At 38.4% G+C, this 20,038-nt stretch overlaps 1 protein-coding gene across 2 annotated transcripts in view; it reads left to right on the plus strand.

Annotated features, from left to right (window-relative positions):
- The window catches only part of LOC308554744 (S-adenosyl-L-methionine-dependent tRNA 4-demethylwyosine synthase TYW1), a 115,818-nt gene that overhangs the window by 18,114 nt on the left and 77,666 nt on the right, over positions 1-20,038 (plus strand). For both annotated transcript variants that reach the window (XM_081132247.1, XM_081132246.1), the window contains exons 8-9: positions 10,675-10,792; positions 15,190-15,242. In XM_081132247.1, coding sequence (XP_080988373.1) covers positions 10,675-10,792; positions 15,190-15,242 — 171 coding nt within the window. The remainder of the gene's footprint in view (positions 1-10,674; positions 10,793-15,189; positions 15,243-20,038) is intronic.

A 20,038-nucleotide genomic window follows, 5' to 3' on the forward strand; every position in this document is an offset into this window, starting at 1 on the left:
AGGAATAGTATAGCTGGGGTTTCAGTAAAGCTAAAATCAAAGCCAGTGTCCAGAGTTTCCTTTCCACGTTGGAGCCAGGTCCAGTATGGCACCAGGCTAGCTGCAGTCACTAGTCCATTGTGTGGGGGCGAATGCCGGGAAGCAGCAGCAAAACAGCCTCGAAAGCCAAGAGCCAAGAGAGCCAACTTCTCTGAGTAAGGGGTTAAGTATCCTAAATCTTCTTGGACCTGCAGTGGCCACACCCATCCTGGCCAAAGTACCTTTCCTGTGTCACCCCAACTTTACTGGACATGTGTCTCTCTTCCCTTTGTCTAGTCCCCTTCCCCCAGTGTTTTGCAGGGGACATGCCTATAATGTTTGGCCTTTCATTTGCTCCTTTCTGTTATTAATAACTAATTAATTACAATGGTATCAGTAGGAATCAGCTTGAAGAGTTTTCCATAGGCCAAATTTGGGACAATTTGAGCATTAAAAATGAGTGCAATGATTATATAGTGAAGGTAATGGATTCTGTAATGGATTAAGTTAAAAAAAAAATCAATCCTTGTGCTACACAAACAAAGGGGAAGCACAGGAGAAAGTCTTTGCAGAAAGTTTCCAGATAAGTATGTATACAAGGCATGATAGAATTATAAAACCATCTGTTTGCAATCCCCAGCGTAATAATTGATATAAACAAGGATCGAGTGAAATGTCTTTGGGGAACAGATATTCACATGGTCTCAAAATATCATCCTAGAAACAAAACTACTTAGACTTGCCAAAAAGAAATAAATTAGTGAGAAAGAAAGACCCCACAGATTATTTATTAATTACAAAGGGAAAAATGTACTTTTATAAGCGGAGTAATTAGGTGACTCCCACCTCTACCACAGAATAAATTTAGCATCATCATTTGTATGAAAACTTGACCTTATGAACCTCTTGATATGATGTGTAGTAAGATGTGTACAGTATCATCTATGTAGTGTTGTGTCAAAAATGTTTCAACCTGAATCTAATTATGGAGAAACAATCAGACAAATCCAGAATATGGGACAGTCCCTCAGACAACTGGCCAGGCTCTTTAAAGAGTCAATCTCATAAACAACAACAACAATAAAACATGGGGTGGGACTGTTCTAAGATTAAAGACTAATGAAACAACCAAATACATTGTGTACACTTTGATCTTGACTCAAATAGAAAAGGCCATTGTCTGGACATTTGAGGATATTTGAAATGGATTTTTTATAATACTGGATTTAAAAATTTTTTCTTCATTGTAACAATGGTGTTAATAGATCTGTAGGATCATGTCTTTTTTTAGATGAATCTATGTAGTATTTTACGGGTGACGTGGCATGGTGTTTGCAATATACTTTCAAGTGGTTCAGCAAAATTTTATTTACACACATACACACGTGTATTATATATGTGTGTGTGTGCATGGATGGAGGGATAGGTAATGATCAAGCAAAAGTGGTGAATCTAGGTGAAGGGAATATGGGTCTTCATTGTACATTTCAACTTTTCTTAGGGTTTCAAATAAAAAGTATGAGGGAAACTACTTTCCCCTATGCCCCCAGAACAAAACAAAAAAACTAGTATCAACTGAATTATAAACTTTTTAAGATATTGCCATTTGAGAATATCTCCCATTTTTTTTAATAGGATTAGTTGGCAAATGACCTGTTTTGAATTATATAAGGTCTTAAGTATGTATTCCTTGAATATAATGCAAGGGCCTTCTTATTTTACTCAGGGTGGCCCCATACGATAACGGATGGTAACTTAAGGAAATAAATTTAACATTAATTTTGCCTAAAGTTTTTCTTTTTACTATAAACAACCATACCTGTAATAGTGAAAGTTTAGAAAATAGAGATTTAGATAGTATTCTGAATTTTCCCACCAGATTAAGAAAATATATTTAAGGCTTTACTTGTAGTGAGTGAGGAATTTGGAATAGTTTTTCTCCCCAACTCTATTGAGGTCTGATTGACAAATAATAATTGTATATATTTGGGTTGTACAACGTGATTTTGGCTAAGATTATAATGTGATGATGACTTGATATATGTATACATTGTGAAATGATTACCACCATCAAGTTAACACAGTCATCACCTCACATAGTTACCTTTTTTGTGTGTGTGTTTTGAAAACACTTAATATCTAATCTCAGCAAATTTCAAGAGTTTGGAATAATGTGTGGGTTCATTTTTTTCTTTGCTTTTTAATCTTATATCCAGTAGAGGGCACTAGAGAAAAGCACTAGTGAAAAATTTGGACATCCATGTAAAGTATTGTTTAAAATGAAATGATTTTGGACTTGATGAACTTTAAGAAGCCGGTTTATGATATTTCAGGTGACTAGTAGGAAATCTCTCATAAAACCATTAGATCTGGGATAAAAATATATTTTTTCCAACTTCAGTACTACATGAAAATAAACCACCAGCTTTTGTTTTACATTATTGTTTGGTTATGGCAGTTTCCAAATATGTCTTGTGTTTTCACTTTTTATTGGATGTATACTAAACTCAGTGATGGATGTTATTACTGCTTGGCTGTTCTTTTTCATATATTTTTGGCATTTTCTTTAAGGCTCATTCACACATATTCCTGAGCTACTTTCTGCCTGATTGGTCATCGTTATGCATCATACGACATTGCCTGAGTGGTTACCGTAGAGGAAGTTCTAGTACTTAAGAGCATTGGGCCAAAGCACTCCTGTTATAAGGCCTCTCTTTGAAAAATAACAACTTTAATGGAGTTACACTATCTCAGCTTGTGTGTCTGTTGGCAAATTATTTCATTCTCTTTGCTTCAGTTTTCTCATCTCTAAAGTGGGAGATAGCAACAGCAGCTGCCTTCTAAAGTTTTCATGAAGATTGTCCACCGATGGTTGTTGGCACCAGTTCAACACCAACAGGAACCCTCAATTTGGGGTGTGGTGAAGAAGGAAACTTTATTCATTGCAAACAGCTCAATTGTGATACAGCTCTACTGTGAAACAGCACCGCTGTGGAACTGCACTGGTGTGAGGCAGCCCTAGGGTGAAGCCTGTCTCCTGCTAGACAGCTCTGCTGGGGTCTGCTCCGCTTGGTCTGCCCCTCTCTGGTGCTGTAAGATGGCTTCGGTGTTTCAGCTCCAGTAGGGAAACATGGTCTTCACTCTTGGGTGGAAAAGAGAAAGTGCGCTCCCAGAATCTGAGGGTAGCTGACTTGTGGAGAGAGAAGTCCCTGCCTCTGGTCCCTGATTGGTGTGTCCTCATGCAAATGAGGACTCCAAATCCTCACAGTTTGATTGGTCCAAAAAGCACTGTCCTGATGATCAGAATGGATTGCTCTGATTGGTCAGTGAAGATGCTAATGAGGATATAGCTGCATGGCTTTGATTGGACAGGGAAAGTCTCAGTTTTATTGGTTGAAATATGATTCCAGGAATTCTGTGTAAGGGTTGGCTCAGATGGCAGGAACACAGTACAGGCAGGCAGCTTAGTGCAGGCTTCTCCTTGAAGTGTGGCTTGCAGGAGAGGCCCTTGTTTAGAAACTGCTGCTAGGCTCTGCTTTTTTTTTTAAATTTTATTTTTGTTTAAAATATTACAGATGTCCCTTTTCTCCCCATTGACCCATCCCACCCTGTCCCATCCCCCTCCTCAGTCCTTTTCCCCACCATTGTCCATGTCCTTGGGTTGTGCACATATGCATATAAATTCTTGGTTACTCTCTCCCCCTCCACCCACTCACCCTCCTCCCTCCCTCTGACATTCCTCAGTCTGATCTGTGTTTCCATGTCATTGAATCTATTCTGTTCATCAGTTTATTATGTTCTTTAGATTCCACATATAAGTGAGATCATGTGATATTTGTCTTTCTCTGCCTGGCTTATTTCGCTTAGCATAATTTTCTCCAGTTCCATCCATACTGTCCCAAAGGGTATGAGATCCTTCTTCTTTACAGCTTCGTAGTATTCTATGGTGTAAATGTCCCACAGCTTTTTTATCCACTCATCTACTGATGGGCACTTGGGCTGTTTATAGATCTTAGCTATTATAAACTGTGCTGCTATGAACATAGGGGTGCATATATTCTTTCTGATTAGTGTTTCAGGATTCTTAGAATATATTCCTAGAAGTGGGATCACTGGGTCAAAAGGCAGCTCCTTTTTTAATTTTTTGAGAAATCTCCATACTGTTTTCCATAGTGGCTGCCCCAGTCTGCATTCCCACCAGCAGTGCACTAGGGTTCCCCTTCTCCACACCCTCACCAGCACATGTCATTTGTTGATTTGTTGATGTCAGCCATTCTGACAGGTGTCAAGTGATACCTCATTGTTGTTTTAATTTGCATCTCTCTGATGATTGGCGATGTTGAGCATTTTTTCATATGTCTCTTGGCCATCTGTATGTCCTCTTTGGAGGAGTGTCTATTTAAGTCCTTTGCCCATTTCTTAATTGGGTTGTTTGTCTTCCTCTTGCTAAGTAGTATGAGTTCTTTGTACACTTTGGAAATTAGCCCCTTATCAGATACATCCTTGGCAAATATGTTCTCCCAGACCATGGGGTTCTTTTGTATTTTGAGGCTGTTTTCTTTTGCTGTGCAGAAGCTTTTTAGTTTGATGTAGTCCCATATGTTTATTTTTTCTTTTGTTTCTCTTGCCCTAGGAGATGTATCAGGGAAAATTCCACTACGTAGGATGTCTGTGACTTTACTGCCTATGTTTTCTTCCAGGATTTTTATGGTTTCATGACTTACATTTAAGTCTTTTATTCATTTTGAGTTTATTTTTGTGTATGATGAAAGTTGGTGGTCTAGTTTCATTTTTTTGCATATATCTGTCCAATTTTCCCAGCACCACTTATTGAAGAGACTGTCTTTACTCCATTGGATGCTCTTGCCTCCTTTGTCAAATATTAACTGACTATAATGGCATGGGTCTATTTCTGGGGTCTCTGTTCTGTTCCATTGATCTGTATGCCTGTTGTTGTATCAATACCAGGCCATTTTGATTCAGTGGCTTTGTAATACAGTTTGAAGTCCGGTAATGTCATCCCTCCCACTCTGTTCTTTTTTCTCAAGATGGCTGCAGCTATTCGGGATCTTTTTTGGTTCCATATAAATTTTCGAAATGTTTGTTCTAGCTCTGTGAAATATACTGTTGGTATTTTAATAGGAATTGCATTGAATTTATAAATTGCTTTGGGTAGTATGGACATTTTAATGATATTAATTCTTCCAATCCAGGATCATTGTATATTCTACCACATGTTTATATCTTCCTCTGTTTCTTTTTTCAGTGTCACATAGTTTTCCGAGTACAGGTCTTTTACATCATTGGTTAAGTTAGCCACCAGGAGCCCTTCTTGATAGGTATCTTTTTTCTCAGTGTCTATAAGAGTAAATAAGTTCATCCATCTAAAGCCTTTATTTTCTTGCCTGCCACATAGCATGTACTTGATAGCTATTAACTATTATTGTTATAAGAAGATGTCTTCAAATGGGCTAGGTTTGGTTCAACTAGTATACCACCATGGTATTCTACATCCCTCGGCAGCAAGGTCTAAGACAGTAATTCTAGGGCTGAACGGAATTTGAAGGGTGGGAGTGATGTTCAGGAACAAGAGAGCGAGAGTTTGAAACGTTGGAAAGTTAAGAAGACAGATACAGAGGGGATGGTGTGCTAGGGAGCATAGCATGTTTTGGGGAACTCTAAACAGTTTTGTAGAGTTGAGAGGGGTGGTGATGTTTTCATGCTCTGCCACGGGGATGTGAGCTTTATCCTAAAGGCAGTGGGAAGCAGTGTGTTCATTTGATTCAATAGGATGAGTCTGTTGGCGGTGTGGGGAAGAGAGCATGTTCCAGTGTATAGGCTTAGAATATTAGGAGAAATCAGTACACATTGGTGTGTCTCATTCAATCCTCAAAATGACCCTGATGTCTGTACTATCATCATCTTCACTTCATCATTTCACAGGGTGAGAAACAGGCTTAGGGAACTATAGCAATTTGTTCAAAGTCTGATAAGTGGTGGGGGTCAAGCCTAGACTCCATCTCTTTGTTTTATGCCCCTTTGCTGCATCCCCAGAGGAGAAGTGGCTCCCAGAAGAGAAGTGAGAGTTGGAGTAGAGAACAATGAGTCAGGAAGAGCCTGACAGTCCTTAGGTTTATTTTCTGTTTCTCTCCTGTTAGGATTTGTAAATGTAAAGGGGATTGCTATTTTTTTCTGCAGTAAGTAAATATTGTTAAGCACTCCCACAGCATGTTCTGGTTAAGCAGACAAACAGTGATATCAGTATCATTAGTATTGGAAATAAATGGTGGATGCTTGGTAATTACTCACCAGAGAAACATTTCCATTAACAAAAGGATTTCAGTGTTTCCAGTTCCAATTATAAAGTTTCATAGTACTGTAGTGGAATACCATGAAGCTAGTTTTCCTTTCATAATTATTTTTAAGGTTTTCAGTGTTTAATTCACACAGAAACAAAAGGTGACATCCCTTCAACTCCAAGACACTGCCTTTAAATCAGCCTACTCACCTGTGGCCTGTGCAGGCAGCCTCAACAGTGAATTCCCTAAGTCACGTTATCCAAAATAGAATCACTGGATCAGAGGAAAACCATTTTAGAGCTCGGGACACATCCAGTCAAACTACCTTTCAAAGCATCTTAAAACCTACACAAGAAGCTATGAGTCCTGTTGAAAACCTATCATTTAAGAACTGAGCTCTGACAAGTGAGTGGTATATAGGAGATTCCTTTATTAGAGAAAAAGGAACCTGCAGGAGTGGGGTTAAATTGCAGCAGGTGGAGTTTTAATTACCACTGAAGAAGACTTTTAAAAAAAAATATGTCTGTTGATTTCAGAGAGAGTAAAGGAGAGGGAGAGAGAGATAGAAACATCAATGATGAGAGCGTCCTTGATCGGCTGCCTCCTGCACTCACTACCCTCCCCCCCCCTGGGATTGAGCCCGCAACCCAGGCATGTGTCCTGACTGGGAATTGAACCAGGATCTCCTGGATCATAGGTTGGTGCTCAGTTGCTGAGCCACGCTGGCCAGGCTGAAGAAGACTTAACATTGAAAGTTGCAAGATCTAGAATGAGTTACTGAAAGAGGTGAGATCTGTTTTCCTAGAGCTAGAAATAGCTGTCTGGTGGTTTTTAGGCATTTATTTGGCCAACATTTACTGAATGCCCACCCTGTGGTGGCATGGCTCCAGGCCTAGGCAGGCTGGCTATATAGAAAAATGACCTAGAGATTCTGTATCTGACATCTGCACGAATTGGTAAGGAAGGGGATCACCTGATGGTAAACAGGATCAATAAAATAAACAGATTTAAACAATCAGAAACACTTCTCCCCCCCCAGAAGAAATGTATGCTTTGGTAATGAAAAACTTGTTTGTTGCAAAACACTTGTTTGGCATTGTCCAACTAGGTGGCATTTTATCTTAAGACCTTTAACAAATTACTTTTTTACCTTTTTTATCCTAGGCAATTTTGGGATGATACTGTGGTTTCTGGGATGATGGTGTGGAAATGAGTTAGGTAATATTGTATAATATCTTTGTTTAAAGAAAATTAGTACTACTTTTTGCTCTCATGATTACATAAGATTCATATAATCTCTCTGTTTATAAAGAACTTTCACTTATATATAGTCATTTCTTCAAGTGCCTAGGAAGCTAGCTTATAATTGAATTTTCTTTTTGCATGTTGGAAAACAGCAGCTTGGAGAAGGTGTTTTCTTTCAGGGCAAGTGTGATGGGTTTGGGAGTTGGGAAAGGGGTGGAAGTAGAGGTTGGAGACAGGCAGACCATTTAATTTGGCTGTTGCTGTTGTCCCTTAGAAGAAACCAAGGCTTTGGACAAAAGCAGTGGCATTGCAGACGGGGAGGACCAGAATGTTGGGAACTAAAACCTTGTTAAATGTGGTGGACAGGAGAGGGAGGAATAAAGGTTGACCAATTCTGAGATCTTCATTTATTTCTGCTTAGGTGACGTAACCGCTATAAAGAAATAAAAATACATAGGTACCGTGTAGTTGTTATATCGTTATATTTGAGGCAAAGTCAACAATGTCTGCAGCTAGGAGATTAGAATTAGAATTTGAATGGTGCTTTGACTTCCTTTGGGAGTGTTATGAACCATTGTATTTCCTTTTAGAAATGAAGTTGCTGCTGCACATGGAAGATAGAAATAGACTGCCATGGAGGCAAAGAATGATAAATGTTTGTCCTGAATGCTCAAGATTTTTAATCATAGCCTCAGATCTCTTTCCATGTAAACTTTGTGTCTAAATTATTGAATCTGGAGTAGCTATACTCACATTTTATAATAGATAATTTCTGTAGTGATGGGACAGGGACAGTGCTCTATAGCAATTCTTTTAAGAGTAGTATATTCATTTCATAGTGGTCAGAAGTTTTTTGTTGTTGTTGTTTTGTTTTTTATCACAAGAGGGTGTCTGTAGAGTTCTGAGCATAGTAGTCAGAAGCCAGTGTCATGGGCTGGGTCCAGTTTTGGGTTTATGTGGCCTCTGTGGTAAGCAGATAAGCTGGTGATGTTTTGTGGTGACAGTGGCTTTCAAGAGTAAATACTGCCACCTCCTTTTAATTCTTGCATCATTGGTAAGGACTTACAGTAACTTGCTGTGGAATTATTTCAGACATTTAAATGCGGTCAAGGTCAAGGTTGGTTCATTTTGCTCTACCACAAGACTTCCTTTTCAGCTCACTTCTTTGATTTTAAGTCTGAAATAGACTTTTAAAAAAGCCAAAGGATTCTTTTAAAAAATATCTTAAAATAATAACTGGATCCTTTGAATTTATCAAACTGATTACTTTTGGAATAGATAAGAACAAATGATTGATGTTTGTTTACAAGTTTTTTCAGTTCCATCTGAAAATGTGCAGTTGAGAACTATATTAACGGAAGCAAAATTGTTCATTAACTTTGCATTTTGATTCTGTTTAGTAGTTTGGAATGCTGACCTTTAGGACAGATAGAACTAACTAGGTTTATGAAACATTTGGTACATTTGACTCTAAAGTGCTTTTTCACTGACTTCCTATTTCAGAGCAAGTCAGTGAAGTAACAGAAAGTCGAGAAGTTAATTCTGAATTTAATTGGCTTACCTTTCTCTATTTTTAAAGAGTATTTAATCTGTTTTAAATTTTTTGTATAGGAACACTGAATGCTTACAAAAGTAGACAGAATGATGTAGCGAATCCCTATCACCTATTGCCCAGTTTCAAACATGGACCGTCCTCCCAAACATGGACCGTATTAGTTTGATGCAGATCTTAGACATCCTGTCATCTGTGAGGTGTTTTCATTTTTAGGTGGAAAGAATATGACTGTGCTCACTGATTCACTGGGGGCTGGACATTGGAAATGGATAGGCACTGAGGAAGCCTAGGGCTTGGTGGTAGGGCTACTGCCAACATGAGTTATTTTGAATTCCTGCAGCTTTTAGTAAGATCTGATGAGTGTTTCTTCTAAAGTGCAGCATAGACTTTGTGTGCTGTTTCGAAAATATTAATTAGCACTCTACCATCTTCCAAAAAGACATTGAGATAACTTAAAAATATATTTATATATAATAAGATTTAAAAAAAGAGGAAGAAATCAGTGCAAAGGGTGAATTAGGGTCATCTTGTAATATAAAGCCACTTACAGAAACTATAAGACAGGCATGATGCAAGACCTTATACAGTGATCAGCGGTGTGCTGTGGAATATTCTAGTGGTCAAAGTCACAAGGAAACACAATCAGTTTTATCCTTCAGATTTTTTCTATCACTGAAGACAGATTTTCTTCATGGGATCTCCTAAAAGGAGCCATTGGAGCAGCAGTTGGAGGTGGTGGAGTAACTTGGTCTCTGAGCAGATGGTTGTCTGGCTAGCCCAGAGTATTTTGTTGTTGTTGTTAATCCTCACATGAGGATACTTTTTCCTTGCTTTTCAGAGAGTATGAAAGGGAGGGGGGGAAAGAGGGAGAGAGAGAGAGAGAGAGAGAAACATCGATGTGAGAGAGACACATTGACTGGTTGCCTCCTACACATGCCTGGACAGAGGGTGGGGAACGAACTGCAACCTGGGTACATGCCCTTGACCAGAACTCAAACCCAGGACCCTTTGGTGCATGGGCTGGTGCTCAGTCACTGAGCCACATTGGCCAGGGCCCCAGAGTACTTTTTTGACTTGTATTTGGAGTTTGCAGATACAATAACCTGCAGTAGGTATAATTTATTGAACTCTGTTATATATCAGGCATTGTGCCAGGTGGTTTTATTTCATTTAATCTTTAATACATTCCTGCTCCATAGATTCTACTTTTCCCCTTTGTCAGGTGAGGAAATTGAAATTCAGAGAAATAACTTGAAGTTATGCAGTGGTTTGTATTCAGTGTGCTAAAATATTTGACATACAGACACATGATTATTGATTTATTTTTTGTGGGTGTATGTCTTAGAATATGTATCTACTTTTTTGGGGGGGAAAAAAAGACTGGCTAGTTTTTAGATCATTGTCTGACTGGAAATATAATCACTTTAGAGAAAACAGGGTTGTGGGCCATGGTTCGCAATGAACCTTTTTATCCATGCTACACATTGATGATTGTGGTGCTGTTATTTTCATTGCACATTGCCATTTCTGGCTTTCATTCTTTTTATTTTAATGCAGAGAGAAAAGGAGCAGCAGGAAGAGAAAACTGGTTTGTTGAGGAAAACAGTGAAGAATGAAGCCAGTGAAAGAAGAGCTATGATAACTCCTGCTCTCCGAGAAGCCCTTACTAAACAAGGTGAAAGACCTGAAGAATTGTTGTAATACCAAGCTTTAAGCATTCTAATTTAATACCTAAAAGTGGAAGCATAAAAATAGGGATTGCCAAGGGGAAAGTAGGTAATGTAGTCCTTCTCTAGCCCAGTGTCTGTGTTACTGTGCCAGCTGTAGCTATCTAGGGAGGCACTGTCTTGGTCCTGTGGATCACTTGTGTGTTGGCTGCCTGGCCAGCACATTCCTCTTTGCTTAATTTATTGGGATGTTAGCATCTGTGTGCCTCAGGTATGCAGATAGAAAATGCCATCACTGGCTTCTCTACAAATCACTGTTTATTAAGAGAAAATTATTAAATACAGGGAAAACAACAACACATTGATATTATGCTCGGTTAATTAGAAGTGTTTTATCTAGAAGTATATCTGGATTTTTGTAGTCTTACCTTTTTAAAGAGGCTATAGTTGAATGTACAAATAATATTGGTTTTATACAGAAGAAAGAGGAGAATTGTGATTCAATAGACTGACTTCCTTCCTTCCCCCCCCTCCTTCTTTCTGTATTTATTGAGAACCTTTTATGTGACAGTTATGGCAATGCAGAGGAACATAATACAGTATCTCCTTCAAGGCACTGCCAGCCCATTAGAGGAGACAAACAAGAATATATAGATTTTATGTATAAAATATATGTTAAATATTATACATAAATATTGTTATATATAAAATATATATGTGTCTTAATTTGGGTATATAGACTATTTAAAGTGACTTTATGGTAGGTTCAACTCTATCATGTTGCTATTCATTTTCTGCTTGTCTTGTGTTCTTTGATTTTCTTTTCCTGTTCTTTTGCCTTTTAAATAATTTTTAAATAATTCTGTTTTATATCCTTTGTTGACTTATTAGCTATTGCACTGTTTTGTTATTTAGTGGTTGCTTGAGGTTTTATACTATATCTCTTTATCATAACATAGTATGTCTTTGTGTGATGGTATACCACTTCATGTATAGTAGAGCAACCTTCAATAGTATACTTCTATTTTTTCCTTCTCAACCTCTATGTAATTGTTACCATCCATTTTACATTTTTACATATGTTATAAACTGTATACCACATTGTATTATTTATTTTGGCTTAGTCAATTATCTACTAAATATTTAAATAATAGTAACAATTATATATTGTCTTATGTACTTACCACTTTTGGAACTTTTCATTTCTTTGTGTAGATCTGAGTTTTCTCTGATAGCCTTTTTCCTTCTGCCTGAAGGACTTATTTTAGTATTTTTTGTAGTGTGGATTTGTTGGTGATGAATTATTTCAGCCTTTGTATATCTCAAAAGACTTGACTTTGCTTTCATTTTTGAAGGTATTTTTAATGGATATAGAATTGTAGGTTGACAGCTTTTTTTCCTGTCATGTTGTTCCACTGTTTGTTTACATTGCTTCTGATGAGAGCTCTGCAGTCATCTTTTGTTTGAACCTTTGAATATAATATTTTTAACCTCCTAGCTACTTGTAAGATTTTCTCTTAATTACTGATTTTGAGCAATTTAATTATGTATCTCAATGTAGTTTTCTTTATGTTTCTTTCACTTGGGATTTGTTGAACCTCTTGGTTCTATGGATTTTTAGTTTTTGTTAAATTTGGACAAATTTTGGTCATTACTTCTTCAAATATTTTTTGGCTCCTCTTCTCTCCTCTTCCTTGGGAATTCCAAATACATGTATTATAAGCTACTTGAAATTGACCCACAGCTCACTGATCCTCTTTTCATCTTTAAAAAAATTTTTTTAAAATTGATTTTTAGAGAGCGAGGAAGGGAGACGGGGAGGGAGGAACATTGATATGAGAGTGAAACATCGATCTGCCTCCTGCACTCCCCCTACTGGGGATCGAGCCTGCAACCTGGGCGTCAAGCCGACAACCTGGGCCTGTGTCTTGACCGGAAATTGAACTGGTGACCTTTTGGTGTACTGGCTGAAGCCCAACCAACTGAGCCACATTGGCCAGGGCTGCTCTTTTCATCTTTTAAAATTACTTTTTTCTGTCCCACTTTACATTTTTGGATATTTTCTATTGCTGTGTCTCCAGATTTAATTTAGTAATCATTTCTTCCCTAATGTCTAATCTTCCATTAATTCTATCCAGTGTATTTTTTAACTTAGACATTGTAGTTTTCATTTCTAGAAGTTCAGTTTGGGTCTTTTTATATCTTTTATGTCTCCACTTAATTTTTCAAGCCTAGGGAATATAGCTATAACTGTTTTAATGTCCTAATCTGCTAACATGTGGGCCATTTCTGGGTTAGGTTTGGTTGCTGGATTATTTTCCTCATCATTGGTCATGTTTTCCTATATGTTTACATGTTTGGTAATCTTTTATTGGAAGCTAAATCTAATTTTACCTTATTGGTGCTAGATAGTTTTGTATTTCTATAAACATTCTTGAGCTTTGTTCTGGGACTAAGATAAGTTACTTGGAAACAGTTTGGAGCCTTTTAATCTTTTATGATTTGTTGGGTGAGACGAGACCCAGCCAAGTATACAGCTAATTATTTCCCTCTATTGAGGCAAAATACTTCTGTGTACTCTGCCCAATGCCTTGTGAATGTTGAGGCTTTTCTGTCTGGCTGGCAGCAACAGGCACAGTCCCCAGCTGGCTGTGAGCACCAGGCATACCTCTAATCCTGTCAGATGATTCTTTCCCATTCTTGGGTAGTTTTCTTTCACATATACACTAAGCAGTACTCACCAAATATTATAGGAATCTTCTGTAGACTCTTGAGTTCAATCTCTGTAGCTTTTATCTTTCAGGTTCTCAATCCTCCTAACTCTAGGTGTGTGGACGCCTCATACTCTCACTTCCGAGTCTTCAACTAAGGGAGTACACTGAGCTTTATGTGGGTTTCCTCCTTGCTGAAGGGCCTGGAAACTTCTAAGGCAGTAAGCTTGGGCAATGGTTGGGCAATGGTTGAGATGTTTGATTCCCATCTCTCTGGGATCATTATTCTTTGTTGCCCGATGTTCCTTATCTTGAAAACTGTTGTTTTATATTTTTTATCCAGTTTTTGGTATTTCAGGTGGGAGAGTAAACTATCTGTTTTCCATCTTCTTTAGAGGCAGAATTCTGCACTATGATTTTCAGCAGCTGCATACTGTTGGCTCATCTTGGCATTGTGGTCAGCCACAGGTTTCTCCTTTCTGCACTGTGCAGTTTTTTTCATACCTACCTGACTGCAAAGTTTTGTAGAACCCTATATGTCTTGGGAGAGAACGATATAAAGAAATAGTGTAATATAGAGCGTGGTTTCTATAATAGTGATATGAACAACACTTAATGTAGGAATCTAAAAGAAGACATAGGATTTTCTCTGGGAATCTTTTAAATGTTAATTCTCTATCTGAGATTAGCTCTTTAGCTGGACTCGGTTCGTCTTCAACTAGATAAGCATTGCTCTATTTATCTCTCTCAGGATGTGTACATAAGTGTGGGGGATAAAGAGAAAGCCCTGTGATGCTGCCACTGGGGATTTGTAATCCAAACTGATGTCGTCCCATTTACTGTCAGACTGTGAATATGGGTGATTAACCAACCACTGGCCACTTATGCCACCGTCCAGACTGTTTCTCCACTTACCTCATTTGTCTGGAAGTTGAGTCTTTGTGCAAGAGACTCCTGATAATTATGGCTTATTACTTGAAGCCTCATGACAAGCTTTATTAAATGTTTTCTGAAATCAGAATGCTCTTCTAGTTTGCTCTACTAGTTTGTTAAAAAAGGAAAGAATTATTACTTTGGCATGGCTTTTCCATGCTTTTCATGTCTTATGTGGCTCAAAAGTTTTAAATGATAGGTTGTAGAATGGTGCTGAGAATTCATGTTAGGTTGTAGGTCCTAGAATTTGATTTTTCCACTTTGGGGGGCAATATTTCTCTTATTTTAATCTCCTGTTGCCTCTCTGATTCTCCATTTCAAATATATTGTTACTTGCTTTTACTTTATCGCCCAGCATATGGTTCATTTTTGTAGCGGTTCCTTGCGTCTTTGAAAAGCATTTCTGTAGTGTTGAGTGCAGTGCTGTGTGTTCTTGATTACGTTTGCTGTGTTGCTCAGATCTTAGAGCTCTCCTGAGTTTGGTCTATGAGATCTGTTAGGTACTGAGAGATGTTAAAATCCCTCCCTATGATTTTGATCAGTCTATTGTTTCTTTATATATTTTGAGTGTATGTTATTAGATGCATACACATTTTGAATTGTTTTATCATCCTGTTGCATTAAACTTTTAATATTTTCTGCCATTGGGTTGTTGTCTACCATGATTAAGCAAAGAAAAAAGATTTTGCTTGTTTTATAAGCACTTTTTGATATGAGGCTTTGAATCAATTCAATTTTGTTTTCCCTCTTTTTCCATTTAGGTTATCAGTTGATTGGGAGCCATTCTGGGGTGAAGCTTTGCAGGTGGACAAAGGTATTTGTTTTTATGAGCTTTTTGTGTGGCGATTATATGCAGTCAATGAATTTTACCATTTTAAAGGTATAATTTACATTTAATAAGGTGTAATGATTTTGAATGAATTTTTTAAATGAGTTTAGAAAATTTTTATGGATGTAAAAAACCCTTATCCATCAATCCAAAATAGAAACAGAGGCATGGATACATGGAACAGATTGATAGCTTGCTGTCAGAGAGGAGTGGGGCGGGGGGTACTGGATGAAAGAAAGTGAAGGGATTAGCCAAAGAATATATATGCATAACCCATGGACACAACAGTGTGGTGATGGCCAGAGGGAAGGGGAGGGGCAGGGGCTAGGTGGAGATGGGCAAAGGGGAGAAAACAGAGACATCAATAATAGTGTCAACAATAAAAATAAAGATTAAAAAAAAGATATAGACTATTTTCCTCACCCTGTAAGTTTACTTGTGCCTATTTCTAGTCAATACCCCCTTCTCCATAGCCAGGAAACAGTTGTTCTAGTTGCTTACTGCAATTTAATTTTCCTTTTCTAGAATTTCATATGAATGAAATTATATAATGTGTAGTTTTTTTGCCAAGTAGCTTCTTAAACTCGACATGATGTATCCTAGATTTGTTCATGTTGTAGCGTGTATCAGTTCATTCCTTTCTGTTGCTGAGTACTATTCAGTGGCACGAACATACCAGGTTTTAGTGTGTTGGTAGACAGTTGGGTTGTTTTCCAGTTTTGGGCTATTAATGAATAAAACTGCTATGAACATTCTTGCACAGTGCTTTTTTGTGAACATATTTTTTAATTTCCTTGGGTGCATACGTAGGAGTGGGATTACTAGATATATATATTTAACTTTATAAGAAACTCCGATCTGTTTTCAGTGTGGTTGTACTGTTTTATACTTGCACTAACAATTTATGAAAGTTCCAGTTGCTCCATATTCTCACCATCACATGGTATTGCAGGTCTTTTTAGTTTTAGCCATTCTAGTGAGCCTGAAGTGGTACCATTGTGGTTTTAATTTGCACATTGCTGAGGACTGTTGATGACTAGGAGCATTTTTAAATGTGCATATTGGTTATTCATATTTGTGAAGTGTCTGTTCAGATCTTTTGCCCAAATTGTGTTACTTGACTTTATATTATTGGTTTGTAGGAGTTCTTTATATATTGTGGATTTGAGTCTTTTGTCTGATGTGCATTGGGAATATTTTCTCTTAGTCTGTGGCTTCTTTTTTTATTTCCCTAATGGTATCTTTTGAAGTTTTTAATTTGAATAAAGTTCAATTTATCATTTTTTTCTTTTATGGGTAGTGCTTTTTGTATATTGTTGATGTAAGAATGTCTACACCTTTAGAGAATTTTTATAAAACTTTATTTGAGCCCAGTAGAGGATATGCCTAGAAGCAAGAGCTCAACAGACTAAGAAAAATGTTTCCCAGAATGGCAGCTTCTTTGATGCATTTGGAATTAAGGAGGGAATTTAAGGAAGTTTTTGATTCATCTTGAATTAAATTTTGTGAATGCTGTAATGTACAGGTCAAGATTCGTTTCTTCCTGCCCCTCTGCCCTATGTATAGGGCATGTTCAGGTGTTTTAGCACCATTTGTTGTAAAAGACTTTACCTACACCATTGAATTACTTTTAGGTCTTTGTAGAAAATCAGTCAACTGTTTATTGGTAGGCCTATTTAGACGTGTAATAAGCATCTTGAACTTAACATGTCAAAAACTGAATTTCCTGTTTCCTCTCCTAAATCTGTTCTCCTCTGTCTTCTCTTATCAATTAATGGCAACTATCCTTTCAGTTGCTCAGGTCAAAAACCCGGGAGCCCTTTTTATTCTTCTTTTTTAACCCTCCCACATCTATTCCACCAGCAAATCTTTTCAAAATACACCCAGAATGCTACTACGTTTTACCAATTATACTGTTATACCTTGGTCCAAGTCACTGTACTATGTCCCTTTTATATTATTTCAGTGATCTCCTAACTGCCTTTCTGGGTCCCACTTTTGTCATCATCCTTTGTCTGTTTTCTACATAGCAGCCAGATATGTAAGGTCATGTCACTGCCACTCAGAACCTCCAGGGGTTCCCATCTCACTCAGAAGAAAAGCCTAAGTCCTCCAAGGCCCTGTGTGATCTCAGCCATACTCGCCTTCCTGCTGTTCCCTGAATGCACTGAGCCCAGAGTCCTCCCTGGCTTTCTGGTCCCTGTCCACTCTCTTAGATCTCTGCTTAGAGAGGCTTTTCCTTAACCAGCTTCTATGAAATATCAACCTTCTCTCTATTCCCTTATGCTGCTTAGAATTTCTGCATTACGCTTACTACAACTTAATAGATGATATCCTTGTGTATTGTCTGTCTCCTCCCAGAGCCTACTTAGTATAGTTCTGACCCACTTGTTTAACCTTCATACATTGTGTCCTTCTCTTCCCCACCCTGATCTCCACCTGACCAAATTCTGCCCATCTGTGGACAACAGGAAACTCGCTGGGTATTTTAGCAAGAACAGATTATTTAATAAAGTAAATCAAGTAAATGCTTACCAAGCCATTGAAAGACCTGGGGTAGTGAAGGTCAAAGAGACTGCTTTGCTTTGAGAAAATCGAAAAGTGCTAGACTCACAGGACACTGCTTCAAGTGACCCGAGCTGCTGGCAACATTAAAGTGAATGTCTCCCAGGAGCTCCCTTGGAAGCTGCTGCAGACTGATGTTTGCTGTATGCCCTTGTGCCTGCCAGCTGCTGCCAGAGATGAATAATAGTTTCTCCTTTTTGTCTTCTAAATCTTTTTCTCTCATTGGTGGAGTCTAAATCAGAACCCTTCAGACAAGGGAATCTGAGAAATATGGTGTTAGGGTTATTAGTCTCTGCTTAGAAGGGCAGGCAGGGCTGAGTATTAACAGCACAATCTACCTCTTTGGATGCTTAGATCTGTACACATACTTCTACCTGTATTTACATTTTCAAAGACTATTTTAAACAGAGCATTTGCTTCTCCCTAACCTGTTGCAACTATTACACATATAAAGGAAGATGTACACTCTCTGTCTTTAAAAGGGAGATTGCTCTTTTGAGATCCTAAGCGTGAATGATGAAATTATATGGTTAACTACCTCCACCCCATCTTATATAAAATAGTTGGAGGAGAGGGTGAATATATATATATATCAAAGCAGGGAAGACATTATGGGTAGATACAGTTCTCCTCATATTTATACCTGGTCACCTGGTCATAGTTGGCATTTGTAACTGTTCTTCCACTAGCTAGGCCATCAGCACCTCACAGTACGATGCCTCCCTACCAGGTGGGCAATCCAGTCTGTCACTGAAAAGTTTGAGGCCGTAGTGGCCCTGTTGCAGCCTCTCACTGCTGCGCGTGGGAGTATTCATGTATGCCCCAGAGGCCTCCTTGGTTCCTGGCAAAATGTTTGCTCCTGTGGTGAGGGGCTCGGAGGAGCCAGGGGATAGGCTTCACTAGCAAGAGCTGTGGAGGGTCCGCTACTGTACCCTCCTCACAAGCTAACACGTTAGCCTGGCGGAGTTTCGTAGATGGTGGCAGAGGGCATGGACTCCTGGGTCAAAGATGAAGCCCAGGGACAGCTCGAGCCCCCTGTTCACCTTGATTCCTTCTCCTCCAAATGCTGGAAGGGGGACGTGTGGCTGAGCCCGGGGGAATGCTGGGTACACAGCGCTCTTACCTTGCAGCTGAGAAACCGTGAGCTTGGGAACCGCCCGACCTCATAAGAGGGGTGCTTGCACACCTGCCCGAACTATAACTGGGAGGGAGACGTTACCTTTTTTTTTTTAACTTTTCAATTACAGTTAACATTCAGTGTTATTTAATATTAGTTTCCGGTGTACAGCGTAGTGGCCAGACAGTTATATAATTTATGAAGTGATCCCCACCCCCCAGTAATTCTAGCTCCCACCTTGCATCATACACAGTCATTACACTATTATTTATTGTATTCCCTATGCTGTACTTTACATCCCCATGATTGTTTTTGTAGCTACCAATTTGTACTTATTAATTCCTTCACCTTTTTGTTTTGTAACTACCAATTTGTACTTATTAATTCCTTCACCCAGCCCTCCAACCCCCATCCCATCTGGCAACCTTCCATTTATTCCCTGTACCTATGGGTCTGTTTCTGTTTTGTTTGTTCATTTTGTTCTTTAGATTCCACATATAAGTGAAATAATATGGTATTTGTCTTTCTCTGTCTGACTTATTTCACTTAGTATAATACCTTGTAGGTTCATCCATGTTGTTGCAAGTGGTAAGATTTCATTCTTTTTTATGTTAAGTAATATTCTGTTGCGTGTATCTTCTTTATCCAGTCATCTATTGATGGGTATTTGGGCTGCTTCCGTATCTTGGCTATTGTAAATAATGTTGCAGTGAACATAGGGGTGCATATTATCTTTTTGAATTAGGTTTTTGAATTTCTTCAGTTATACCTAGAAATGGAAGTGCTGGGTCATAAGGTAGTTTTATTAATTTTTTGAGGAGCTTTCATACTGTTTTCCATAGTGGCTGCACCAATTTGCCGTCCGACCGACAGTGCACAAGGGTTCCCTTTTCTCCACATCCTCACCACTACTTGTTTTGTTGATTTATTGATGGCAGCCATTCTGACAGGTGTGAGGTGGTGTCTCATTGTGGCTTTAATTTGAATTTCTCTGATGACTAGTGATGTTGAGCATCTTTTCATATGCAGACATTATTTTTATTTTACTGGTCAGGAAACAGATCTGCTCTCTACACTAGAGAGATATACTCTCTCTTTC

The sequence above is a fragment of the Miniopterus schreibersii genome, assembly GCF_964146895.1.
Source record: "Miniopterus schreibersii genome assembly, chromosome: 3".
Classification (NCBI taxonomy): domain Eukaryota; kingdom Metazoa; phylum Chordata; class Mammalia; order Chiroptera; family Miniopteridae; genus Miniopterus; species Miniopterus schreibersii.